General features: G+C 39.5%; 1 protein-coding gene and 1 pseudogene across 50 annotated transcripts in view; both read left to right on the top strand.

Annotated features, from left to right (window-relative positions):
• The window catches only part of TTN (titin), a 272,404-nt gene that overhangs the window by 26,809 nt on the left and 218,290 nt on the right, over nt 1-27,305 (top strand). For all 50 annotated transcript variants that reach the window (XM_070070523.2, XM_070070550.2, XM_070070524.2 and 47 more), the window contains 25 exons: nt 263-405; nt 1,332-1,537; nt 2,004-2,237; nt 2,340-2,584; nt 3,408-3,649; nt 3,783-3,947; nt 4,034-4,202; nt 4,303-5,996; nt 6,156-6,437; nt 7,171-7,437; nt 7,531-7,803; nt 7,916-8,179; nt 8,266-8,526; nt 10,116-10,376; nt 10,913-11,176; nt 11,269-11,529; nt 11,660-11,920; nt 12,319-12,579; nt 13,067-13,208; nt 13,297-13,462; nt 14,609-14,840; nt 16,339-16,623; nt 16,846-16,971; nt 21,923-22,111; nt 26,990-27,034. In XM_070070523.2, coding sequence (XP_069926624.2) covers nt 263-405; nt 1,332-1,537; nt 2,004-2,237; nt 2,340-2,584; nt 3,408-3,649; nt 3,783-3,947; nt 4,034-4,202; nt 4,303-5,996; nt 6,156-6,437; nt 7,171-7,437; nt 7,531-7,803; nt 7,916-8,179; nt 8,266-8,526; nt 10,116-10,376; nt 10,913-11,176; nt 11,269-11,529; nt 11,660-11,920; nt 12,319-12,579; nt 13,067-13,208; nt 13,297-13,462; nt 14,609-14,840; nt 16,339-16,623; nt 16,846-16,971; nt 21,923-22,111; nt 26,990-27,034 — 6,938 coding nt within the window. The remainder of the gene's footprint in view (nt 1-262; nt 406-1,331; nt 1,538-2,003; nt 2,238-2,339; nt 2,585-3,407; nt 3,650-3,782; nt 3,948-4,033; nt 4,203-4,302; nt 5,997-6,155; nt 6,438-7,170; nt 7,438-7,530; nt 7,804-7,915; nt 8,180-8,265; nt 8,527-10,115; nt 10,377-10,912; nt 11,177-11,268; nt 11,530-11,659; nt 11,921-12,318; nt 12,580-13,066; nt 13,209-13,296; nt 13,463-14,608; nt 14,841-16,338; nt 16,624-16,845; nt 16,972-21,922; nt 22,112-26,989; nt 27,035-27,305) is intronic.
• LOC138849128 (uncharacterized) lies at nt 23,854-24,958 on the top strand (annotated as a pseudogene).

The raw sequence follows: 27,305 nt of genomic DNA on the forward strand, positions 1-27,305 counted from the left end.
TTCCATTTGTGTGATCCCAGCAGTCTTATATTCTATAATTTATTTGAAAGAGTACATGAACATTCTTTTAAATGAACATCTGAATGTTCAGTCCTCATGTCTTAAGTTCATGCATTTCCCTAAATGTTCAGCAGTCTCATATTCTATGGATGAGCTGAGTTCCGTGTTTAGAATTTTGTTCTACAGATCCATTCACAAATAAGTCCAGTTCTCTTACTCAAATAAGTTTCTTATGAATGCTTATTTGTTCTTTTCCATAAAGGTACAAAGTGAGTTACAACAAACAAACTGGTGAATGTAAACTGGTGATTTCTATGACTTTTGCTGATGACGCTGGAGAATACACTATTGTTATTCGTAACAAGCACGGAGAAACCTCTGCATCTGCTTCCTTGCTTGAAGAAGGTACGGGGGAGTCACAGTGGCCCCTGGGTGCATGATGGGAACTGGAATTCAGGGAAGCAGCTGCGGCCTGCGTTTGCTGAAAGCCCTGTTGCAGTGTCCCGGCTCTGATACTCCGCCTGCCTCCCTTGGCTCCAGCTATGAAGGAAATGTTCTAGACAGTGTGGTTTCAAAAGCCATATTGATGTTGAAGTCCTGAATTACGGCAGTAGTTTCTGCTTGGTGATGGGTGGCACCGATCTTTCCCTCTGAAGGTGCAGAGATTGAGTCTAGTTGCCCCTCTAGCACAGGAAGGGGACACTAGAGAGCACAGTGCAAGCAGTGGGAAACTGGAGGGTGTGTGCCTGCCTCAGGGAGCCAGGAGCTCCCCTGCCCTCCACCACAAGGGCACACCAAGCTCAGTGTTACTAGGGTCCAGTGTTTTAAATACAAGCTGTAAATCCAGATTTTCATGTTCATGATTTGAAAAAGTACAACGTAACCGCATTCATGCCAAGCAAGATATATCTGTGGGTCACCATGATCTCTGCTAGCTATTTAAAGTGGACCATGCCATACTCTGTCTCATTCGATCTGTACAGCATAGTGGAAGAAGTTGGGATATTATCCTCATTTAACAGATAAAGCACTTAAGATTCAGAAAGTTAAAAGATGCTAAAAACCACACAGCAAATTAGGAAGATCGCTAGGATAGATCACAAAGGGCTGGCTGCTGATAGAAAAAAATTTCTGCAACAATAGTGGCTAGTTGCAGTTGGTTTTGAAATTCAATCTAACAAATATTTGCTGAACATTTTGATAACAGAAATTTGGAAAATCTGGTTTTTTGATTATTAGCTTTCCCTAGCATAGGGCTTGCCTGAATGAATAGTGGCATGAATTATTTCTAATAGGAATATTAAAAATTAACTTATGTTCTTAACTCCTAGCTGAGTATGAATCACTAATGAAGTCCCAGCAAGAAATGCTTTACCAGACACAAATGACTGCATTTGTTCAAGAACCCAAAGTTGGAGAAATAGCACCTGGATTTGTATACTCTGAGTATGAAAAAGAGTATGAAAAAGAACAGGCCTTAATTAGGAAGAAGATGGCCAAAGATACTGTAATGGTTAGAACATTTGTGGAAGACCAGGTGAGTATACTGACCACATAAAACATCTCATAAATTATACTTTCCTTCCATAATGTACCTTTTTTTGTTTGATGTTTTCATTTTCAATTGATAGGGTCAGAGTTAGACAAATATGACAAGGTATAATTTCACTGCTGACAACTTTACTTAATCTTCATGACATGTTACACCTGTGACACGAAGAAGAAGTATTTCATATACACAGCAAGATACGACTTTAGAAATAGCACCACATATTATTTTCAGGCAAAGACAAATGTCATCATAACCAAGTTCATGGTTGCTGAGATCCTTTCATCTGTGTGATGAACATCTCAAATATAACCTTACTCTTAGAGGATCTCTGGATTCATTTCCTAATCTAAAACATCATCCAGCCCTTAGCTCTGAAACTCATGCATTCTTAAAGAATTTCGATCAGTGAGTATGTATCTTTTTTAACAAATGTCATCTTTTTACTGCATAGGAATTCCATATTTCTTCCTTTGAAGAGAGACTCATTAAAGAAATTGAATACAGAATAATAAAGACTACATTAGAAGAACTTCTTGAAGAAGATGGAGAAGAAAAGATGGCAGTTGACATTTCTGAATCTGAAGCCATTGAATCTGGCTTTGAATTAAGAATCAAGAACTACAGAATTCTTGAGGGGATGGGTGTCACTTTTCATTGCAAAATGTCTGGCTATCCATTGCCCAAGGTATATAACACGACCGTTTATCACATGCCACAAGAAGCAAATTAAGTTACAAGATAACTATTTTATCTGAATTGTGTTCACTTAGCCTGGTATTCTTTACAGATTGCATGGTACAAAGATGGCAAGCGTATCAAACCTGGAGAGAGATACCAAATGGACTTCCTACAAGATGGCAGAGCCAGCCTGCGCATACCTGTTGTCCTTCCGGAAGATGAAGGCATCTACACTGCATTTGCCAGCAACATTAAAGGAAATGCAATCTGCTCGGGGAAGTTGTATGTGGAGCCCGCTGCACCTCTTGGAGCTCCAACTTACATACCCACACCAGAGCCAGTGAGCAGAATCCGGTAAGACTTGTTATAATTTGGGTCGTGCAGTATTTACATTATTTTAAAACATCAGCTACTCTAGTAGCAAATTACTATTGTGAGAGAGAAAAATCAGACTGAGAGAACCAAGAGACTCAGCATTGGCAATGCTAATAATTGCCACAAGTTCATTCTTGCAAAGAATTTTCGTTAGTGTAACATATTATGCATTTTTTAGTGTCATGGCTAATGTTTTCATTAGTTTATACAACAACTCTTAAATGTAGGGACTACTAGAACACTGAGGAAATAGGAACACTGAGGCTCTGGTAGCCTAGAGAAATTGCCTTAATTTAGGCAGCCTAGAAATGGTAGTGCTAGCATGGAAGGCTCAAGCCAGTGTAGATGCAGTGTGTGATAGTTTTGTTTCATTTTGTTTCCAAATAAGATTTTTATGTTTTCTGCCACTCCTATTAAGAAAGTGTTTGCTTCTTTTTCTGTGATTTTTATCCTTTAGTTTCTTTAACATTTATTAAGAAGTTTTAGTAGTTGAATCACAAAGGTAAGGTGACTAATTAAATCCAAGTGAGGAGTAAAAGATAGCGTTAAAGATTGCTCCAAGAGTTTGAACCCGAGTACTTGGGTATGTTGAGTGACTACTGACCAGAGTGAGAATGTAAGAAACATACAGCTTTGGGGATAGTAATAATATACTTTGTTGTCAGTCCCAAGGAGCTTGAGTTGCCTTCTGTTATCAGCAAGAAGAAAAATTGGCAGTAATATTAATGAATAAGACAGGGGTTTATTTTGCTGAGTTTTCGTATGCTTCATGGGAATGTTCTGATTTACCCCTCTTTTCCAGATCTGTTTCTCCACGGTCAGTAAGCAGGTCTCCCATACGCATGTCTCCTGCCAGGATGTCCCCTGCGCGAATGTCGCCTGGACGCAGGCTGGAGGAAACAGATGAGTCACAACTGGAAAGACTGTACAAGCCAGTTTTTGTGTTAAAACCCACTTCTTTCAAATGTCTAGAAGGTCAAAGTGCAAGATTTGACTTAAAAGTTGTGGGTAGACCTATGCCGGAGACCTTCTGGTTTCATAATGGTAATTGTCATCAGGTTTTGCTCATGACCCATTAAATGAAAAACAAAAAACAAAAAACAACTCATGTTTATGTCCAAAGCTTTTTGAAAACTATTTTTTTAAATATGTTTTCTGTTTCACTTATCTTTGACAGGCCAGCAAGTTGTCAATGACTATACCCATAAAGTAGTCATTAAAGAAGATGGTACCCAGTCACTGATTATTGTCCCTGCCACACCCAGCGATTCTGGGGAATGGACCGTGGTTGCCCAAAATCGGGCAGGCAAATCTACAATTTCAGTGATTTTAACTGTGGAAGGTAAAAAAACAATAAATAGATGACCTATCACTTGGGTTTTGTCAGGTATTTCATCCCCATTCTCAACCGTGACCTTTCTTCTTCAGCTGTGGAACATCAGGTGAAACCAGTGTTTGTGGAAAAACTGAAAAATGTCAATGTAAAGGAAGGTGCCCGACTTGAAATGAAAGTCAGAGCGACGGGTAATCCCAACCCTGATATTGTTTGGTTGAAAAACAGTGACATCATTGTGCCACATAAATACCCAAAAATCATGTAAGCATGTTTGTAAATAATAAACCTAAGCTTATTATACAAATCCCATAACCAAGGAAGCACTGTACTTCTATATTGATTTTCCCCTCTCTTTTTGTAGAATTGAAGGAACTAAGGGACAAGCTGCCCTTAAAATCGATTCCACTGTCAGCCAAGATTCTGCGTGGTATACTGCGACTGCTATCAATAAGGCTGGCCGAGACACTACACGATGCAAAGTAAATGTTGAAGTTGAGTTTGCAGAGCCTGAACCGGAGAGAAGACTCATCATCCCACGAGGGACATACAGAGCAAAGGAGATTGCAGCCCCAGAACTGGAACCCCTCCATTTGCGATATGGTCAAGAACAGTGGGAAGAGGGTGACCTCTATGACAAAGAGAAACAACAGAAGCCATTTTTCAAGAAAAAACTCTCTTCCTTAAGACTTAAGCGCTTTGGTCCGGCCCACTTTGAATGCAGGCTAACACCAATTGGTGATCCTACAATGGTGGTGGAATGGCTCCATGATGGAAAGCCACTGGAAGCAGCCAACAGGCTCCGTATGATCAATGAATTTGGGTACTGCAGCCTTGATTACGGAGTCGCATATTCTAGAGACAGCGGCGTCATTACTTGCAGAGCCACGAACAAATACGGAACAGATCACACCTCTGCTACCCTGATTGTGAAAGATGAGAAAAGTCTCGTGGAAGAGTCTCAGTTGCCTGAGGGGAGGAAAGGCTTACAGAGAATTGAAGAATTAGAGCGAATGGCTCACGAAGGTGCACTGACCGGTGTAACCGCAGATCAAAAAGAAAAGCAAAAGCCAGACATTGTCTTGTACCCAGAGCCAGTAAGAGTACTTGAAGGCGAGACAGCTAGGTTCCGATGCCGAGTTACAGGCTACCCTCAGCCCAAGCTCAACTGGTACCTCAACGGACAGCTCATCCGCAAAAGCAAACGGTTCCGAGTTCGTTATGATGGTATTCATTATCTGGACATTGTGGACTGCAAATCTTATGACACAGGTGAAGTCAAGGTCACCGCAGAAAATCCTGAGGGTGTCATAGAGCACAAAGTGAAACTTGAGATCCAACAGAGGGAAGATTTTAGATCTGTCCTTAGGCGAGCCCCTGAACCAAAGCCTGAGTTTCACATCCATGAATCAGGAAAACTTCAGTTTGAAGTACAAAAAGTAGACAGACCTGTGGACACCTCTGAAACCAAAGAAGTCGTGAAGCTGAAGAGGGCTGAGAGAATTACCCACGAAAAGGTGTCTGAAGAGTCAGAAGAGCTGCGCAGCAAGTTCAAGCGCAGGACGGAGGAGGGCTATTACGAAGCCATCACCGCTGTGGAGCTGAAGTCTCGCAAGAAGGATGAGTCCTATGAGGAGCTCCTAAAGAAGACGAAAGATGAACTTCTCCACTGGACCAAAGAGCTAACCGAAGAGGAGAAGAAAGCCCTTGCTGAAGAAGGCAAAATCACTATTCCATCTTTCAAACCTGACAAAATTGAACTAAGTCCTAGCATGGAGGCCCCCAAAATCTTTGAAAGAATCCAAAGCCAGACAGTGGGCCAAGGGTCTGATGCTCACTTCCGCGTTAGAGTCGTTGGGAAACCAGACCCTGAATGTGAATGGTATAAAAATGGTGTAAAAATTGAGCGTTCCGACCGAATCTACTGGTACTGGCCGGAAGACAACGTGTGTGAGTTGGTCATAAGGGATGTGACTGCCGAGGACTCTGCCAGCATCATGGTAAAGGCCATCAATATCGCTGGGGAAACCTCAAGTCATGCATTCTTACTTGTCCAAGGTAATTTGAATCCTTCATGTCATAGGCCAATCTCCAGGTGTCTGAATATCCCCTAGAGTATTTCTTCCTGTTGTTCTGTTCTGTTCCTCCCATTGTGGCTGAAATTTAATACAACGTGATTTTCTTTTTCTTTTTCTTTTTTTTTTTTTTTTTTTGTAGCCAAGCAATTGATCAATTTCACACAAGAATTACAAGATGTTGTTGCTAAGGAAAAAGACACCATGGCAACCTTTGAATGTGAAACTTCAGAGCCGTTTGTCAAAGTGAAATGGTATAAAGACGGTGTGGAGATTCACGAAGGAGACAAATACAGGATGCACTCTGATAGAAAGGTGCACTTCCTGTCTGTGCTCACCATCGACACATCGGACGCTGAAGACTACAGCTGTGTACTTGTAGAAGATGAAAATATCAAGACAACAGCTAAACTTATTGTTGAAGGTAAAAAGATGATGATGTTATTTACTTAAAATTTACAGTCAACCTTAGTATGTGATTAAAGTCGATATGTCACTTTGTTTTCTTAAAAGGAATTCTTTGGGAATTAAACTTTAGGGCAAGAATCACACATGCTATATTCCTCATTAAGAATATTGGTGCCCGGTGCCACGGCTCACTTGGCTAATCCTCCACCTGTGGCACCAGAACCCCGAGTTCTAGTCCCAGTTGGGGCGCCAGATTCTGTCCTGGTTGCTCCTCTGCTGTGGCCCGGGAAAGCAGTGGAGGATGGCCCAGGTGCTTGGGCCCTGCACCCGCATGGGAGACCAGGAGGAAGCACCTGGCTCCTGGCTTCGGATCGGCACAGCATGCTGGCCATAGCGGCCATTTGGGGGGTGAACCAACGGAAAAGGAAGACCTTTCTCTCTCTCTCTCTCTCACTGTCTAACTCTGCCTGTCAAAAAAAAAAAAAAGAATTTTGGCAATTTGTATTTTAAAGGGACAATATTATTTTTAAAAACTTTATTGAAACATAGTTCTATGGCTTGAAAATAATTTAAAGTTAGAATAAGTCATTTTTATTGAAAATTTATTTCTCAATGTGACTTCAGGTAGAAGTTAAGAATATTGCTGACAGTGTGGGGGAGATAAGAGATATTCAAGGTGTTGTCTGGATCCTAAGACTAGATGCATGAGTCTCCAGAGAAAGTAATTTATGTGTTTTCTTATACTTCAGGTGCAGTTGTTGAGTTTGTGAAAGAACTTGAAGATATAGAAGTTCCCGAATCATTTTCAGGAGAACTAGAGTGTATTGTATCTCCAGAAAATATAGAAGGCAAATGGTATCATAATAACGTGGAGCTTAAATCCAATGGCAAGTATACAATTACATCTCGCCGTGGACGTCAGAACCTCACAGTCAAGGATGTCACCAAAGAGGACCAGGGAGAATACAGCTTTGTCGTTGATGGGAAAAAGACAACCTGTAAACTGAAGATGAGACGTAAGTCTTCCCATTCTTGTCAGCCTACGGTGAGCATTACTGGAGTATATTGATAAAAATGATCATGACCTTTTATTCGCTTTTATTTTACAGCCCGCCCTATTGCTATCTTACAAGGACTTAGCGATCAAAAAGTCTGTGAGGGTGACATTGTCCAGCTTGAAGTCAAAGTCTCCTTAGAAAACGTGGAAGGCGTCTGGATGAAAGATGGCCAAGAAGTGCAATCTAGTGACAGAGTTCACATTGTGATAGACAAACATTCCCATATGCTTCTCATTGAAGACATGACTAAGGAAGATGCTGGAAATTACTCCTTCACTATTCCAGCCCTTGGACTGTCCACCAGTGGACGTGTCTCTGTCTATAGTGAGTGCTACTTAGCGTTATGCTTCCATTGAAAGTGAGGTGAAGGCCTTTAATGAGCAGACATATTAGATAAAATCTGTATTCATGATTCTTTTGTGTATGTATTTTGTAGGTGTTGATGTGATAACACCTCTGAAAGATGTCAATGTGCTTGAGGGTACCAAAGCGGTGCTGGAATGTAAGGTCTCGGTCCCTGATGTGACATCTGTTAAATGGTTCTTAAATGATGAACAAATCAAGCCTGATGACCGTGTGCATGCCATTGTCAAAGGCACAAAGCAGAGACTGGTGATCAACCGAACTCATGCTTCAGATGAAGGACCTTACAAGCTTATGGTTGGCAGAGTTGAAACCAGCTGTAACCTTTCAGTAGAAAGTCAGTAGCATTCCACTCAACTAAGCATTATTTTGAGCATTGTACTTTCCCAGTGTAACAATAACCAATTGATTATTTTTCCACAGAAATTAAAATTATCAGAGGTCTTCGTGACCTTACCTGTACAGAAACTCAAAACGTGGTCTTTGAGGTTGAGCTGAGCCACTCAGGAATTGATGTCTTGTGGAATTTTAAGGACAAGGAAATTAAACCCAGTTCTAAATACAAAATTGAAGCTCATGGAAAAATATATAAGTTGACGGTTTTAAATATGATGAAAGATGATGAAGGAAAATATACATTTTATGCTGGGGAAAATATGACATCTGGAAAGCTTACTGTGGCAGGTTGGTGCATCTATGACCTAAGTTCTTGTGTGGAGTGGTTGTTTAAATTTTAGAAATCACTGTCCATTTCCCCATTCACTCCCATCAGCTTCCTACTTCCATGCCTCTGCTTAGGCTGTTCTCTAAGCCAGTGGAACCATGGACACTTTCCCCAGCAGCCTAAATTCTAAGTATTCTTCCAGACCTACCTCAGATGTCATCTCCAAGGGACCTCCCTTAATCTCCCCATTTGTGTAGAATCTCTTCCTTTCTTCACCCCACAATCATTTCCTGTGTGCCTATGTCATGGCCTTTATCATAAACTTGTGTTATTCCCTGTTTCCTCTTCCCACCAGAGTATAGTCTCCTGAAATGTGAAACTGTTTCTCTTGTTTGTATTTTCTAATACATTGCACAAATGGATGATCCATGAATGTTTGCTGAATGGAGATTTATTTAAACTTGCCTACTCTAAATATTTCTTTTTAAAGCACTTTGGCTCCTTTAAATTTTTTATCTCAAATTTCTTTCATACATTTTAGGAACCAAACGAATATTTTTAAATAAAATTTATTGTGTTTGTATATCTTTTTCTTATGACACAAAGTAAATATAGGATCATTCTCATTCAGCAGAAATATTAGCTTTGGCAGGAAGAATCACAAGTGTAAGCCAATTGTCAGTGAAAATCTAGAAGTCATGATTAGTTTGTTCGGTTCCGTACAATTTCAGTTTGAAAAGTGCACATGTGATGTTCAGGTTCAGTTTTGCTGTCCATGACATCTGGTATTCAAGCAAGTCTTAAAGTGATGATGTGTCCTACTTGGAATGAAAGTTTCCACCATTTTTTATTTATTATATTTCCTCAGAGATTTGACCATGAAAATGCTTGTAAATCTAATTTCAGTTCTGTTCTTTGATAAATTTAATATAAATCACATGTTTTCAAATGTGTGAAAACAAAGAAGAATTATTATGAACCCCTATGTGATTTTATGCAACATTTGTCAAGTGCCTAATTATAAGCCAGATAAATTGAGGAACTCAGAACACAGAAATGAATAAAGTATGATTTTTATTGAGTAATTCACAACTTAAAGAGCAATGGATATATAAGCAAATTATTATAGCAGTAATTATTTCTACCAGTGGATCTTGGGTGTGAAGATGGGGGAAAATGTCACAGAAAAGATGACATTTGTCAACACAGTGATTTTTAGTATACAGGAATTTCTAATGTCATAGTTGTTCAGAAAAATTTTTTCCAATGATATGTCAAACATTTCCCCAGAAAATAATGTTTAAAAGAGCAAGCAAAATGCTTTTGGAAAAGGAATTGACTTAAAAGCCATCCATGTGGTATATCATGCATTATTCTTGATTAACTGAATTGTCAGTTGCTTTTGCTTTGCAAATTTCTGTAGTTATCAGTCATACATACCTAAAATAAGGATTTCTGTGGTGCCTTCTCCATATGGGTAAAGATATTCCTATTAGACACATAATGATCAATATAATTTTAAATTCAATATTTTATATTGAATTGTGCAAAGATTTCCTTGTGTAAATATTTTGAGAGGATTCACACTTGTGCTTCTCTTAATCCAAAGGAGGGGCCATCTCCAAGCCACTCACAGATCAGACAGTAGCTGAATCCCAGGAAGCTGTTTTTGAATGTGAAGTTGCCAACCCAGATTCTGAAGGTGAATGGCTGAAGGAAGGCAAACATCTACCACTGAGTAACGCTGTCCGAAGTGAATCTGATGGCCACAAAAGGAGACTTATCATTGCTGCCACCAAGTTAGATGACATTGGAGAATACACCTACAAGGTGGCTACCTCGAAAACATCTGCCAAACTCAAAGTTGAAAGTAAGTGATATAGAAACAGACTTTTCCTACACATCCTTTATAAATCATACTACTTCTTTAACTGTTATCACTATGAAAGTCAAGTGATATATACATGTTCGATGTCATCAACTTCCTTTCATACAATCTTTATAAATTCTCTCTCTACTTTATTTCTGAGCTGTACACCACCAGGTGCAAAATTGCTCATCAGGTATGTTTACATGCAGAAGCCGTTTCTCAGGTTCTGTGAAACACCTAAGTCAGGCACTCTGATTCTCCATTCTTTCACGCTTCTGCACTCAGTCTATTAAACTTTTAGTATAGGACTAAGAAAACTTCATCCCATCAAGTATAGAACAATATCACACAGTACATGTTTCCAACTGGATACTAGATCGCCCTGAATAACTTCAAGATGTCCTTAAAAACAGATATGCTGCATAAATGCAACATTTTTTTTTTTGCATGATGACTGGGCAGTGACCTTGTTGAGGACTGCTTTTCCTTGGTCATGTCATGTACATTTTCTAAAACAACCATAACTTTCTCTTCAGCTGTCAAAATTAAGAAGACTCTGAAGAACCTCACAGTGACAGAGACACAGGATGCCGTCTTCACTGTTGAGCTCACACACCCTAATGTCAAAGGTGTCCAATGGATCAAAAATGGAGTTGTGCTGAAATCCAACGATAAGTATGATATCTCCGTCAAAGGAACGATTTATACTCTGAGAGTTAAAAACTGTGCCATCGTGGATGAGTCTGTGTATGGCTTCAAACTCGGAAGGCTAGGAGCCAGTGCCAGACTGCACGTGGAGAGTAAGTTAACTTAGAAAGACTTTACAAGTAGCAAGCCCATGTTTGCCAGTAAGTTATCCATATCACTGAATTGCTCCAATTTTCCTCATTAGCTGTCAAGATCATTAAAAAACCAAAGGATGTGACTGCCTTGGAAAATACCACTGTAGCCTTTGAAGTCAGCGTTTCCCATGACACCGTTCCAGTAAAATGGTTCCATAAGAATGTGGAGATTAAACCAAGTGACAAACACAGAATGATCTCAGAAAGGAAGGTTCACAAGCTGATGCTGCAGAACATTGCCCCCTCGGATGCTGGGGAATACACAGCGGTGGTGGGGCAACTGGAGTGCAAAGCAAAACTGTTTGTGGAGAGTAAGTATTACTGTCTCCATGGCACTCCTCCTTGGAGAGCCCATGCATTCATTCATCTGTGGTTTTCCCCCCTCCATCTAATTTTAAAAATAAAATCGTTTAACTGAGATGCTCTCTGATTTTTCCTAAGCATTGCATATTACAAAAACCATGAAAAGTATTGAAGTGCCTGAGACCAAAACTGCCTCTTTCGAGTGTGAGGTGTCCCACTTCAATGTCCCTTCCATGTGGCTGAAGAACGGTGTAGAAATTGAGATGAGTGAGAAGTTCAAGATAGTGGTGCAGGGCAAGCTCCACCAGCTGATCATCATGAACACCAGCTCCGAGGACTCAGCAGAGTACACATTTGTCTGTGGCAATGACCAAGTCAGCGCCACCCTCACAGTGACACGTAAGTAAGAGGAAAGACTCAGTTACTGCATTCAGCACTTTTCCTTCCTGACCGCTTACTTAGTCCACTCAGCACTCCTTGCTGGAAACATCTACCATGCGTTCACATGGAATGAGTCACTGGCATCTTCTTCTGAGTGACATTTCTTAGAGTCGCATTGAAAGGTTACCTAGAAGCATGCTCCATGTATATCACGTGATCTTTCTGTCCCTGTCTTTGTTGCTGTCAGTCTGCACATGGGCATGTGAAAGCACACATGTATCAAAGCTCATGTCTCCAAAAACTGTAATCATCTCAGCATTACCAAAAGCATTCCAAATTTTCATTCTGCACTCATTGTAACTCACTTCATGTTGACATGAGGTCCCTTCATGTGTTTTTCCTCTCCCTCTTTGCAGCAATCATGATAACATCCATGCTGAAGGATATCAATGCTGAGGAAAAAGATACTATTACCTTTGAGGTGACAGTGAACTATGAAGGCATCTCTTACAAATGGCTAAAGAATGGTGTGGAAATCAAATCAACTGACAGGTGCCAGATGCGAACCAAAAAGCTCACACACTCACTGAACATCAGGAATGTTCACTTTGGGGATGCTGCTGACTACACCTTTGTGGCTGGAAAAGCAACATCAACAGCCACGCTTTATGTGGAAGGTATGGCTTCATAAATGCCATGTCCATTGATGACATACTATATAAAATGTTACTGCATGAACTGATGAATTGTGGCATAAAGATACAATGGGATATTATTCAAAAATAAAAAGGAAGTACTGATACATGATACAACATGCATGAACCCTGAAAACTTTATGCTACAGAAAAAAAAGAAAGCCACAAAGGACATTATATTGTTGTATTCCATTTATCTGAAATGTTTAGAGTATACGAATCTATACAGACATGAATTGGTGGTTGTCTAAATGTGGGAGGAGACAATAGGAAGTGTCTAGGAATTTGACTAAGGGGTACATGGTTTCTCTTAAGAAAAAAGAGAATGTTATAAAATTATGGTGGGTTCTGACCCACTCCGAATGCACTGAAAACCATTGAATTATTTTCTTTAAATGGGTAAATTGTACATAATATGAGTTGTATATCAGTCAAGTAGTCAGTGAATGTTTTACATACTGTCTTCCAGCTCGTCACATAGAATTCCGAAAACACATTAAAGACATTAAAGTTCTTGAGAAGAAGCGAGCCATGTTTGAATGTGAAGTCTCTGAACCTGACATCACTGTGCAGTGGATGAAAGATGGCCAGGAGCTGCAGATTGCAGACAGGTCAGTGTGCTTATCTTGTACCCTGCAGGAATTCTCAGTTTCCTTTGGATCATCATACACTAAACTCCTGTTTCCATCTCACCCATAGAATAAAAATCCAAAAGGAGAAATACGTCCACCGCCTTCTGATCCCATCCACACGGATGTCTGATGCTGGGAAGTATACAGTGGTGGCTGGAGGAAACATGTCAACCGCTAACCTCATTGTAGAGGGCAGAGATGTTCGCATTCGAAGTATTAAAAAGGAGGTTCAGGTATTGTCTGCATACTGAATTTTTTGAGAAATCATCATTAGTCCCTAATCCATAGTTTATGTTTTGAGTTTTGACTTTCACGTTTCCTTACCACAGTTGTTTAAGGAATTAAATCAGTTCATCCCTTCTGGCTTATACTCTTCTGCTGACATCAATTTAGTCAGTTTCCACTCACTTAAGGAGTAAGTGTGTACATCCTAGCTGTCTAAATACTTTAATTAAAGCTGCTGTAGAAATTTCACTGTCTAGTAAATGACTACTTGCCAAGCAGCCCCAACTAGAAAAGAACTGAAGTTTGAATTGTGATATGCATACATCAGTTAGAATTAAGGACACTTAGAACAAAGCGGCATTTTCTCATTAGATTCCTATGCATGGAGAGACAGACAAGTGTGCAGGGACTTCATGGCCAAAAACACTTCCTGTGAGGGTTAAGAAGAAGGCCAGTCTGAGCAACACCAGGTTCCTACCAAGAATGCTGAGCGAACACCCTCACTGTCTACTACATTTTGTGGAGCATGGGTGCTGGTCTTCTTGAACGATACAATGGAGGGAACATGCTCAGAGAAATACCTTTTGAGTACAGTTTCCTTATCTAGCTCATCAGCCAGAGAAAACCTGGCTTAGAGGCCTTAAACCTGGGCAAAAAAAAAAAAAAAAAAAAAAAAAAAAAAGCTTTCACCAAGGACTCGACTAATCTGATTATGTCTTCTATCCCTTACTCCCCAGTTCTGAACTTCAGTTTTCTTACTTTTAAAATGAGCATAATATTTCTTCCCTAGCCCACAAAGTTGTTGTTCTTATCACAAAAAGTCAAACTGAACAGTAACTTGAAAGACCTCTATAAATTATTAAAAGCCCCAATTATTTCTGGTTTTGTTAAGAAACAACATTTAAAGATAAAATGATTGTGTCTTTGGGGAATCTCCCTCTTTAGTGCAAAGATAAGCATGATTCTCTATGAGAGAAGTCTGAATACCATTTGTCTAAGACTGGGCAGGAAAAAGTAGAATATGCCATCATCAGCTAATGTATTGTGCCCTAATCTGTAAATTTTGCATGCTCCTCCAAGGAGCAGTTTTAGCAATTGCATTAACTGAAAGGAAGCCAGAGCCTCAGCTCTGTTTTTTGTCGTTCCACCAACAGGTTATTGAGAAACAGCGGGCTGTTGTTGAGTTTGAGGTCAATGAAGATGATGTTGATGCCCACTGGTATAAAGACGGCATTGAGATCAATTTCCAAATTCAAGAGCGATACCAATACACAGTGGAAAGAAGAATCCACCGGATGTTTATTTCAGAGACAAGACATAGTGATGCAGGCGAATACACCTTTGTGGCTGGAAGGAACAGAAGTTCTGTTACTCTCTATGTCAATGGTACGTTGGTAGAGATTTGAACACATTTTGCAAATCCACCTGGAATGATCCTCCCTTTGAAGTCACTAACGTTCCGATCATTCTGGACAATTTCTATAGAACTCCAGGCATGCAGTTTCAGCTACATTGATTTTCACATTGTACCTGTGGAAAACAGAGGGCAGCTGGTAAAAGGGCTATTGAGATGTCACTTCCATAAAGCTTCTGATGGCCAGATCCTCATTTGGTTCATTAATACTACTGAGCATCTATTTCATGCCAATTATAATATAACCCAAATTGATTTTCAGATACCGCATTAAACTCTCTTCCACCCTAACTGCTTCAGTGCTAGCAGGCTACCAAAGATTGGAGCATTTTCAGCCTGTTGTATGGAGTGGCTGGGAGAAAACAGAAGTCCTCTTTGAGACCATGAGGATCATAGAGAGCCAAAGGGAAGGTCCTCTCCCGCAGCTAGGTCCTCTCTGCCTCCAGCTGTAAGACCAGGGACCCTTTGGGGCAGGAATCCACATGGTACCAAGCACTCTGAGGAGCTTGATGGCAGTCCTCAGAGAAGCACCACTAAACCTTTGCTTTTCTCATTCAAAACCCTAGAGCTGATTTTAAGAGTAACCTGTGTATGACTGCAACCTGGTTACATGGACACAAACAGATCCTCCATCCCTGCCCTCACCCTGGGCCATATCTCTGAACAAAATGCCTTGGAAGCAGATTCTGGAATACTAGTGCTTATCTCATGAGTCACGAAGATGAGCCATATTGCCAAATTTCTCTAGATCTCTAGAGGACCAAATGGTCCTGATGTCTAGTTGTGGTCTCCATATTAGAGGTAGAGAGACTGAAGCACAGTAAAGGGAGTTCTCTCTCCCCATTTCTCAGTTCCAGGAACTACCCAGGCCCCTCACTCCTAGCAACACTAAGAATATGCCTTAATTAGCATAACAGGAAACCTGAATTTTGTTAACTCTACCTAATTGCATTCAACTAGATCTAAAATAATATTCATTCATTCATTCAATACTTACTGATTGCATTTCACTGGCACCTGTATAAGATGAAATGACTGTGACATAGACACAAATACTTGCAAAGCAAACCAACATGGGTGGGATGACCCTTTTCAGCACATGATTCGATCAAATGACTTAAAAATTGGCATCTTTTGGGAGCAGTTCTAGAATGCTTGCTAATACTCGTTGCTACACCCCTTCCCCAATCAGGAACCAGGGTGATCACGTTATATTGAGGGACTCCACCCCTCAGCACCCCCTACAGTATCAAAAATATCTCTCTGAAGCTGTTTCTTCTTTTTAGAGATGAAATTCCAAATGTTTTCTTCCTATGCAGAACAAAGAATGTTTCATATTCCGAGGCAAATAAAGATACCACAGTTCCAAAGTTTTGGTTCTGGGCACACAAGCAGCCAGTGACAGTTTTGGTGTGCCTTCCTGAGTCTTGACACTTTTTCCATGGGCTGTTTGCTGTCATTTACTTCCAGCTCCTGAACCACCTCAAGTTCTGCAGGAGCTCCAGCCTGTTACTGTGCAGTCTGGCAAGCCTGCCCGCTTCTGTGCCGTGATATCTGGCAGACCACAACCCAAAATTTCCTGGTACAAGGAGGAGCAGCTGCTTTCCACTGGCTTCAAGTGCAAATTTCTTCATGATGGGCAAGAATACACGCTTTTGCTGATTGAAGCCTTCCCAGAGGATGCGGCTGTCTATACCTGTGAAGCCAAGAACGACTATGGGGTTGCTACAACCTCAGCTTCACTTTCCGTGGAAGGTAGGGATGCCTGGCTACTTCGCATCTGAAGACAAAACCTAAGCAGCCAATCTTTGTGCTCTCTCTGCTGTGTTTATAAATACAATTTTGAGCTCATAACAGTTGATTGCTATCCAACTTTGAAAGCACTCAGCTGCAAAGTAAATTAAGATAGATCCACACGCTCCCCTCTGTGAGGTCTGTGTGGTGACTTAATCATGACAAATGTTCTGGTCTCTTTAGTTCCAGAAATTGTGTCTCCAGATCAGGAAATGCCGGTTTACCCTCCTGCCATCATCACTCCTCTTCAGGACACAGTTACTTATGAAGGACAGCCAGCCCGTTTTCAGTGCAGAGTTTCTGGAACAGGTATGTTTATGAACAAAGAGCACCAGTGCTAATATTTACAGAGAATGATGTGTGCGCAAAGTTCTCTCCCCTCTTCTTCTGTCACCAAGATCTCTTATGCACACCTCGAAAACTAGTGGGCATTTAGCAGAAGACTAGCTTTAATTATTTAAGAAGTAGACTAGTGATTTACACTACTATTTTGTATCCTCAAAACTGATTAAATTGATAAATTTTAATGACAATGAAAAATGAGATCAGTATTCTCCATTAATCTTCACAAAAGCCATTTTTCCACTTATTAGAACTGCACTTTTATATGTTGATTGAGAAATAACAGTGACAAAAACTACAATCGTTACTAGATTAGTTATAGTAGTACCTACATATGTTTCAAAAGAAGGGCCCATTTACATTGATGACATTGCTGCATGAAGGATGTATGTACTCTTTGGAAGCCAATACTATCCTGTAGCAGTCAAAGGGTTTGAATCTTGCCTCTAATGTGTGACCTTAAACAAGTGTATGATTTCTCTGGTTCTCTTTCATTGTCTTTGAATGCATTATTAGAATGTGTATTTCACAATAAAGGGAATTCTGTTTGAGTATGTAGAACCTGGTCCCTGGAAAACAATAGCTACTAGAAGGCAACTCATGAGAGCTAGAGTGGATTCTTGTCCTGGTATAGCCCCCTGGCACAAAGTAGGTACAAAATAAATAATTGTTGGCTGGATAAATGAATGATTGTTAAATGACTAATACCAAACATTTAAGATTATTATCAGTTATTGTTTTTAGGTAACCCAAGTCAGCAGGTAGCACATGCTCATTATATAGTAATCTCTTTGTCAGAGGTAGCTGCTACCATTTCTGATTGGGGCAGGCTTTGTGAAACTACCAGCCTTCTCCCCACTTCAGGAGCTTGATCTAGTTAGGGTGAGATCACATAGGAAGAGCCATTTCAGGCCAATTTTGATTTGAGACTGATTTCAGATACAGACAAGATAAATCAAATGATAAATGGAATCTATCCCAACTGAAAATCACCCCCTTCTTTTCTTGGATTTTGTATGCAATCATCAAAGGAAAATTCTCAGTGCTTGGATCTGCTCAGGTCTCACAGCACTTTGCTTTCATGAGTTTTACTGTTTTCTCATGCTTGTCCCAGTAGTTTGTACCCCAATCTCTACCTTTCCAGGGGCAAGAGCTCTTTTCCTAAATAAGTTAGTATTTCATTTGATCTTCTAACCTAATGTTCCCTTCTCTTGGATAAGAGATGATGATCTGGAAACCAAATGACCCACAGATGTTATTCCAGGATTACATGAAGAAAGAATGAAAGAGAACCAGAAAAATCACACATTTGCCTAAGGTCATAATGGGAGCCAAGATTCAAACCCAGCCTCTTTGACCATAAAACTCCTCCTTTGAACCAGTATGATATATTGCTTCCAAAGGAGTATACCTTTCAAATAGCATTATCAATAAAATGAATGATACCATAAATATAAATGGATTCTTCTTTTGAAATACATGTAGATGCTATTATAATTAGTCTAATAATAATTATAGTTTTGTCACTGCAATTTCTAATTTTAGGAGTATAATTAAAAGACATAATGTGTATAAGGCACCTATAGGCATGCAAGTGATGAGTGGTGAATACATCCATTTTCCTATAGCCATAGGGAGGAATTATATAAACATCAAAGTCTAATATTGGATGAGCAACATAGACAAATATCACAGACTCTGGGACATATTGTTTGAGAAATACTAAATATCCGTATCTGAGGATTCATGCATTAATAGCATACCAATGCAATAAAAATTAAATTTGCTAAAGAGACACTAAATAATTTATGTATTCAATTAAATTTTGGAACAAATTTTTCATATTAACCTATTACATATGTCATTCAAAGTGATGATAGTTGTCTGAATTAAATTTGTATAATATTTTTAGTTTATGAATCATATTTTGTCTTTAAAATGTTGCTAGATAGATTGATAGATAGATGGATCTGTTTTATTTATTTGAAAGGCAGAGTTACAGAGAGAGAGGGAGAGAGAGATTTTCTGTCTGCCAGTTCACTCCCCAAATGGCCACAATACCCGGGGGGTGAGCCAGGCCAAAGCCAGGAGCCACGAGTTTCTTCCAGGTCTCCCACATGGGTGACAAGGGCCCAAGCAATTGGGCCATCTTTTGCTGCTTTCCCAGGAATGTTAGCAGGGAGCTGGATAGGAAATGGAACAGCTGGGACTTGAACTGGTACCCATCTGGGATGCCAGTATCGCACATGGCAGCTTAACCCACTATGCCACAATGCTGGCCCCGCAAAATATGTTTTAAGCCTTCTACAAGACTGATTTGGGTAGTAAGAGGAAAATTCTCTACCTTTTCTATGTGACTGATGTCTTTTAATGCTTGAATAGGCTTTATAAATTCATGAAACCACTAACTTCCTGTATGTTAATATTAATAAACATATAGAGGTATCAGCACTGTCTTGTAACCATGTTTATTTTTTCCATATGACAGAAATTTATGAATTAAAATATCCTTTCTAAAGCTTATCTAATCATATAGTTTGATTCACTGGGATTGAAAATACTTACACAATTTGCTATGACCAAGTAGTGCCTGGGTCATTGAAACAAGATTTGCTTTCAATGAATTAAAGAAAAATGAGTCCTCTAAACCCCTAGTCCCATATTTTTAGGAACATGGTCCTTTCTGAAGCAGGAAACAGTCTAACAATTGGGTGATGAGTGTCTAATAGTGAAAATGTTGTCTGTTGAAGGTCTCTGGTGACCCCTACTGGTTGATAAGCAAGCTAGACAAGTAGAAATTTACAACTGCTTATAAAGCTAGCTTCTTGCTAGGGTTTAGTCTACAGGGGATTAGTTAGTATTGTTTGCAGGCTTACGGAGTGACAGAGCTAAACAAAGTGGTAAATAATTTTCTAGGGCTGGTATATGGCGATTGTTCGTTTATTCATCTTTCCATGTTTTTTCCTACCAACACTTAACTGCTTCCCAGCTATGAAGACATTACACTACATCCCAGTACAGACTTGGCTCTTGTTCTCTATGAGCTCGGTGTGTAGGTGAAGAGATGCATTTGTACAAGCAGATGCCAAGTTCTGTAACAGGACCATGTACTCAGTGTTCTCTGTCTTAGAGAATCACAGAAAGATAAATGAGCTGAGAATTGAGGGAGAAATAAGATTACCAAGCACAGTGACATTCCAGACAGAACACATGCCCAAAGGCACACACGCTTTTGAGAACACTTCAGGTGCTGAGAGCGATGTGTGGTTTAAGTCTGGTGGGAAACTAACGTCGTTAGTGGGAGAGAAGGCTAGAAAAAGAAGGCAAAGGGCAGATATGAAAGTGTTCAGTTTTCCATGCTTAGGATTTTGAAATGTATCTTGCTTATATGGAAGATGCAGTGAGAATTTTTAAGCCCTCAGGTTACATGTTCAGATGTGTTTTTTTAGGAAGAATGGACAGGTGTGGTAGGTGAGATGGGAAGTCGGGGCTGGAGAAGAGACTATTAAAGTAGTGTTGGCAAAGCCTTCAGCAAGGGGAGTTTGGAGAGAGATGAAGGGGGTAGAATGGAGGCGTAGTAAGGAGCTGGAATAAACAAGATTAGGGACCAAGTGCAGTAACAGAAGGCAGAGGAGCCCTGTCTTCTGGCATGTCTGAAGACCCTGCTGACTCCTTCTGTGATATTAGACATTCATTAATGAGTGACTCAAGCCAGCGGCTTATAAAACCCTTTCCCATGTATTATGTCATTAAATTCTTACAGCAATTTTATACAATGAAAATTTCATGAATTGTATGCACACCATTTTATAATCTCTCTTGATCCAGAGAGATTCAGTGAGTCAGCTAAGGTCACAGGGATGGCAAATTTTCTTCTGTACCCTGCTGCCTAAGGAAAGGAGATTTGTTTCTTTAATAGGAGAACCTATAATTTATAAACAACCACTCCCAAGGGAAGAAGGGTAAAGTTCATAGACTAATATTGGTGCTAAAATGCAAACAGATGTTAGTGATTGGCCATTTAGAATATTCCCATGGATGATATCAAGATAAGGAAGTGGTATAATGACTATTCTCCAAAAACAAAATGGCTCTGATATTGGAAATTATAATTTAAAGTTAAAGTTAAATTAAAATTTAAAGTTTACATTATCTTAATCTATGACAATGTAATAGCGCATCATTTTATCCTTGATTTGGATGTTTATTTCCTAATATTTGAATGGAAATAGGTATTTTATAATTTATTATAGCAGCTACTTTGGAAAAGATTGATTGGTACCTAAGATGTTTAAATTCCACAAGTCTCCCTCAAGATTAAGATTATCTTCTGCACAATTATTGGGCTGTAGATAAATCTGTGATGAAGACTTATGACACCCACTCTTTGGTCATGAAAAAGCAGAGATTGTTTTCTTTCCCCTTCGTAGGTGTCTGGTTTCGACCTTGTAGAATATTGCACTCATAAGCTCGCTTTTTGACTGATCTTTCTGCAGACCTGAAGTGGCAATTAAGTTACATCCTGTCCCACAGGATGTAAGAGGAGAGTCACCACAGTCTCAGACCAAACTCTTCATGACCACCATTTCTCAGAACTATCTGTTTCTCATTGTTAAATATCTCGAAATTTTATTCCTGCTTCCACCAGATGATGCGCAAATGCCACGAGTAGAGAATATAGCTAAAATTCCATCATTTTAAACATTACAACCAGCCTGAAAAAAGAATAAGTTGGATTTTTCTAGATGAAAGGAAATAATATAGCAGATACAACATCCCCAAGAAAATATAATATTATTATGACATATACGAAATGCGCTCACTAATGTAATTAACATTGTGTTTGCAGGTAAATAAAAACATCCACTTGCTTGTGTGATTTAAATATCTTTGTTGTTCTTGTTGTTTTGTGGTACAGACCTCAAAGTGTCTTGGTACAGTAAAGACAAGAAAATCAAGCCATCTCGGTTCTTTAGAATGACTCAGTTTGAAGACACGTACCAACTGGAGATTGCTGAGGCCTACCCAGAAGATGAAGGAACTTACACTTTTGTTGCTAGTAATGCTGTCGGCCAAGTGTCAAGCACAGCCAACTTGAGACTGCAAGGTAGAGTAAAATGACTTTGAGAACCACACTTAAATATGGAGTTAAACTCACACTATCAGTAACAATTGCTAAAGATACCACGCAAATCATCGTCAGTTCTACCATTAGCTTTTCATGCAACTAATGCTTTCCATGCTATAGGCAATGTTCTCACTTGTCATTGGCCCCTTCTCGTTATCAACCTGCTTTTTCTCCATACTGTTTATAATGTATTGCTGTCCTCGCTGGCTTTTGTGCCTCCTGATCAGTGTAGATCCAAAGGGGGAAAAGTATGCTGGAGAAATAGATTGTGATCTTGTTTGCCAGGATGAAGATCATGTTTTTTAAAGAAGTCTGAGTGTTATCATCCTCCAGGATGTTGACATAATTATGAATGTGCAGGATGATTCAGGTCATTCACATCTAGATGTATTCTCTATCTTTTGTTTGACATATTTGTTGGTTGAGGCTCTTGAATTGTAATCAGAAGCACTTCCTCATTAGCAAGGGGCATTTTGATTCAGTAGCAATATTTTTAGAGAGTCAGGCTTTTTTTTTTTTTTCTGAATGAATATAATCTATTTAGCATTAAGTAAGCACATATACACAGGACTTAGGGAAACTTCCTAATTTTCCATCTTAAGTTAAATTTGCTAGAATTAGATGTTTTCTTGACAATAAATTTAAAGTAGATTATAAAACAGAAAACCTGGTTTTACAACCAGGGGAGGAAAGAATCCCCGAACCATTGTATACTCCTCTATTGCCTTCATGATGTTTCTAAGCCCATTTGTGTCTCACCTTGCTCGCCTGGGAAATGGAATGTGATTTCAAATTTGTCTTGACAAACAATAGAAAGGCATTGTGATTGAACTGGATTCAAGTCCATCACTGAAATTTGTGACACATCTGTAGACAACTCCAGATGAGTTCTGGTTTCAATGTAGGGTAAGACATTAAACACTGGCGTGCTTCTTTTCAGGATTTAGCAAATTTGAAGAAGTTACATCAAACTCCCAATGGCATGTCTCTTCAGCAGTTTCATTTAAGAAGGAGTCCCTTGGCCAAAAGCCCATCTTCATCCAGCCTCTCTCCAGCCTCAGGGTGCACAGCGGGGAGACAGTCAGTTTTCATGCAAGGGTTTCTGGAATTCCCAAGCCAGAAATCCAATGGTTTCATAACCAGCAACCAATTCTGCCAACAAAAGATGTAGTTTTCCATTTTGAGGAGTCCACAGGCATGGCTTTAATGCTTATAGTTGACGCTTATTCAGAGCATGCTGGGCAATACTGTTGCAAAGCAGCCAATAGTGCTGGGGAAGCCACTTGTGCAGCTACACTCACAGTGACTCCGAAAGGTAAAGCCCTTCTTGCTTCAAGGTCTGGTTTGCTGCATATGGCCTTGCCCCACTTTGACTAATGAAAGTCTCAGCTGTTTGTTTCATGCGAACTGTGGTCTGCTCATAATTTCACTAATAGAGTAACACCCAGAAAGTACCCCCAAGCCCTCAATTGCGAGTTAACCCCTGTACTTTAAATCTAACTGAAGTATGTGTTCTGTGTGTTATATCGATTTGTTAGGGACCAACTTTGCTTAGGTTTTGTTTCTGTTTTGTTTTACTTTTCTAAGCAACATTACATTGCTAAATGACCTACTTTCTGTATATTGTTTATAAAGTATGTGATGGACAGAGGGCAAGTGGTATCCCAAATATATTCAACTAAAAGATGGGGTGGGGTGAGATTGAGCTTATATCACTCTAGATGGCTGCAGTGGCACCAGAAGGAAGGAACCAGAGACAGCATGGCATCCGCGAGAGGCTTCACCACTCACTCATCTCTGGGTCACTGGGAATGAACTTCCTGACATCCTAGAGCATGCTGCACCTGGCATGCTGCTTCCACATGACGATGATGTCTTTCATCTTCATCTTCTGTGCCATTTTATGTTACTAACATAGCCAAGTGACAAAGCTTACATCTGAATCATCTTTTCTTCTTTTTGTCACTTGATTATACAGTGCAAACTCTAAATAGGCAAGGTCCTGGGAAAGATAGAAGAGAGCCCACCAAGCCCCAGGCAGTGGCAGATTCCTCATTCACTAAGGAGGAGAGCAGGATATCTCTAAAGGAAATTAAGTCGTTTCAAAGATCATCATATGAATATAAAGTGCAGGTTTTAAGAGTGTCTCAAAGTTCCACCCACATAGCTATTCGAGATAGGAGTTGTGCCACACCGTGCCCTTTTCAGAAATTGCAGGAAACACTTAGGTTTCTGAGAAATGTGCTGAAGAATCAGTGTGTGATGCACCGAAGATTCTCCTGCCTCTCCAGGAGCTCACCATATGGTACAGCAACACTGCTCAGTTCCTCTGCGTTTTAGAAGATGAACTCTCCACTGATGTAACCTGGACTCACGAAGGTGCAAAGATGGAGGAATCAGAGAGTGAAGCCATCTCCAAATATTCAATGTCATAGCTCATATTCAGACTGAGGACTAGCCAGGTGAACCATCCACAGTGACCATGGAGAGAAGACAATGTCAGCAGTGCTAAGCATAGAAGGTGGCTGTTTGATTTTTGGCTGTGACTTGCTTCATTTCATCTTCTTCACTTCGTGTAGTTTCTCTGCCATACAAATTAAAACAATGGATATATTAATCAGAATATCTCCAGTTAGCGCTCTGTTCATAAATGATTAATGATAGCCAGCCAGGTCATTGGTCAAACTCATCATGAAAAGCTAAGGTTCTGGTCTGGACTCAGAAAATTTCTTTTGAATCTTGGTTCAGAGAATTAAGGTTTATTTCATTTGTGCTACTTTTTTTTTCTAATATTTACCAAATGTGCCTTCTAGATCGTGTACCAAAGGTTAAAATGTTTTGTTCACCAAGTACTTAGTACTTGTTACTGTACCTGACACTGTGCTAAATATAAATTTTATTGTTTCAACAGTAAGGGACTCAATTCTTACCTACCGTTTATTTTCAGCCCTAGCAGTTTTAAGGAAGCCATGAAAATAGTAAATTGGGCACTGAAAATAATAAGACTCTGTCTGGACCAAAATTAGTAGCCTCTAGGTATTTCTTAATAAATGATGCTCCTTTTCCAACTTTAGTCCCTCCTGGAATTATAAAATTTTGTTGTAGGAAGATCATTATTTTTGCTGTGATTATGCTTAGTTCTCCATTCTGTCTGGAATGGAGCAACACTGGAATACCTGGGAAAGCGATGACTTCTTCCTCGCATCCATGGGCTTTTTTCTTTCATACTCATGGAACAAGGAAAGTATTCTTCAGGTACTAGAGGCTGGCATTGTGGGTCTGTGGGCAAATGAGTTTTCACTGAGTCTCATAGTGAAAGAAGTTCGGACCTCTCCAGGAGTCTGTGGACATGGCCTGAAGTTTCTCCCTGACCCTGGCCATATTATTGTTAAGGTGTCAGAGACAAGCAAGGGATAGCTCCTTGCTATCTATGTGACCAGCCATCTCTGCAGTTATGTTTTGATGTAATAGTCTTTGTTCCTGCCCAGCAGAAGGAATCGAGCTCTGTGATTCATTTAATGCATCTACAACACCCACTCACCAAAGAGACCTTTTTCTTTTGTAATCTCAAATTATGTTCTGTAGCTATCTCTGGTTCTTTTTCTATAACTAACAAAGGGAGTGTCTTATGAATGGAGGTCAGTTGTATAAATGAGATGGAAAACTCTACCATGCTGGGAGTTAGCTCTCAATTTCACTGCAGCTGCTAGATAGCACAGCAATCACACAAGACCATTTATCTGGAGATGTTGTCTATGAGGCCTGTAGGTGACAGCCATGACAGTTTCTGCAGCAGTGTAGTTTAAAGTTAGCTTTGTTGTGCATGGGAGGAAATTCAGGCCTTTCAATTCACTTGCAAAAAAAAAAAAAAATGCCATGGTATGGCGCTTGAATGTCAGATATATTAGTTTTGGGACTAAACTTTTTCTTTGTATCCTAATGACATTCCATCTTCTCTACATTCAGTATGTGTTTTCTTCTTATAAACACAGCTAATTTATACCTTTTCCTAGATTTATTCTTACCTAACAAAAGAATCACAAACCAGAACAGTTAAAAAATTACCCTTGGTTCAGACACTAAAGTATTAAAACAATAAGTCGCAAATTAAAACAACACATGAAGTCAAAAGAGAATCATCAAAGAAAATATCAAATTTGTCATTAACTCCATGCCAAAGACCACAAGGAAGTGAAGCAAGGCAATCAAGTCTGCAGACACAGAGCCTCATGGACTGCAGAACAAGAGTGGTACCAGGGCACTAACTTGTCCCGAGAAGCTTCCCGGAAATTATTGTGTCCAAAGCTGTTCCTGTTCCTTTTATAATAAAAGCAATATTGAGTCAAAGTCTTTGTACAGCTCCTTAATACATAGTTGGACTTTATGTGAAGTTTGAAAAGTGGTTCAAATGAAAGATTTTACGAGCCAGAAAGCTGAATTTTACAGAGAGAATAGCCCTCATCTCAAAGTAACAAGTGAAAAAGTGCATGCCCCTTCCAAATGTGATTTCATGTCTTAGCAAGTACTTAGTCAACAGGATGTTTTTTAACGAAAGAATATTCCTTTAGTTTGTGGATTGCTTTTCTGAGTGCATGTAAAGGCATGGGGGAATTATGGGACTAAAAGTGGGAAATTCCATAGAAAATCTAAAATGAAAATGTTTTAAATCTCCCCGTGAACCTTGTCAAGTACTTCATCAGCTCATTGACTTGTGTGGCATGAACTTTTTGGTGAATTTCGGAGATGCAGTTTTTTCTTAGTATAAGAAGAAAGTTTTAATTACATAGATCATGAATTTGTCTCCAAAATGTATACAATTAAATACTAAAAATCTCTTTATATGTGTTTGCATTTTAGCCCATGAACCGTTTTTGCATGAGGGGATGGAACTGGAGATGAAAGGTATTGTGATAATGAATGTGAGATTTAAGTACAAATTCTGAAGGATTAGTAGAATCCTTGAGCAGCCTTCTTTTTCTTTGAATTATTGAGAAAAATGATATAGATGTACAAATATATCTCTTAGAGTATATATTACTATGTTGCATGCCTGGTTTAGTATGCTGATGGTTACATGCATTTCACAGTAATTTGTTGTATGGTAATTTGAGATCTTGTATTTAAAATTTATCAGCCACGTTCAACTTCATGTTTGCAGCCATTTCTAAAAGTG

Source organism: Oryctolagus cuniculus, chromosome 3, assembly GCF_051225735.1.
Source record: "Oryctolagus cuniculus isolate XC-2025 breed Fujian yellow rabbit chromosome 3, ASM5122573v1, whole genome shotgun sequence".
Taxonomy (NCBI): Eukaryota; Metazoa; Chordata; class Mammalia; order Lagomorpha; family Leporidae; genus Oryctolagus; species Oryctolagus cuniculus.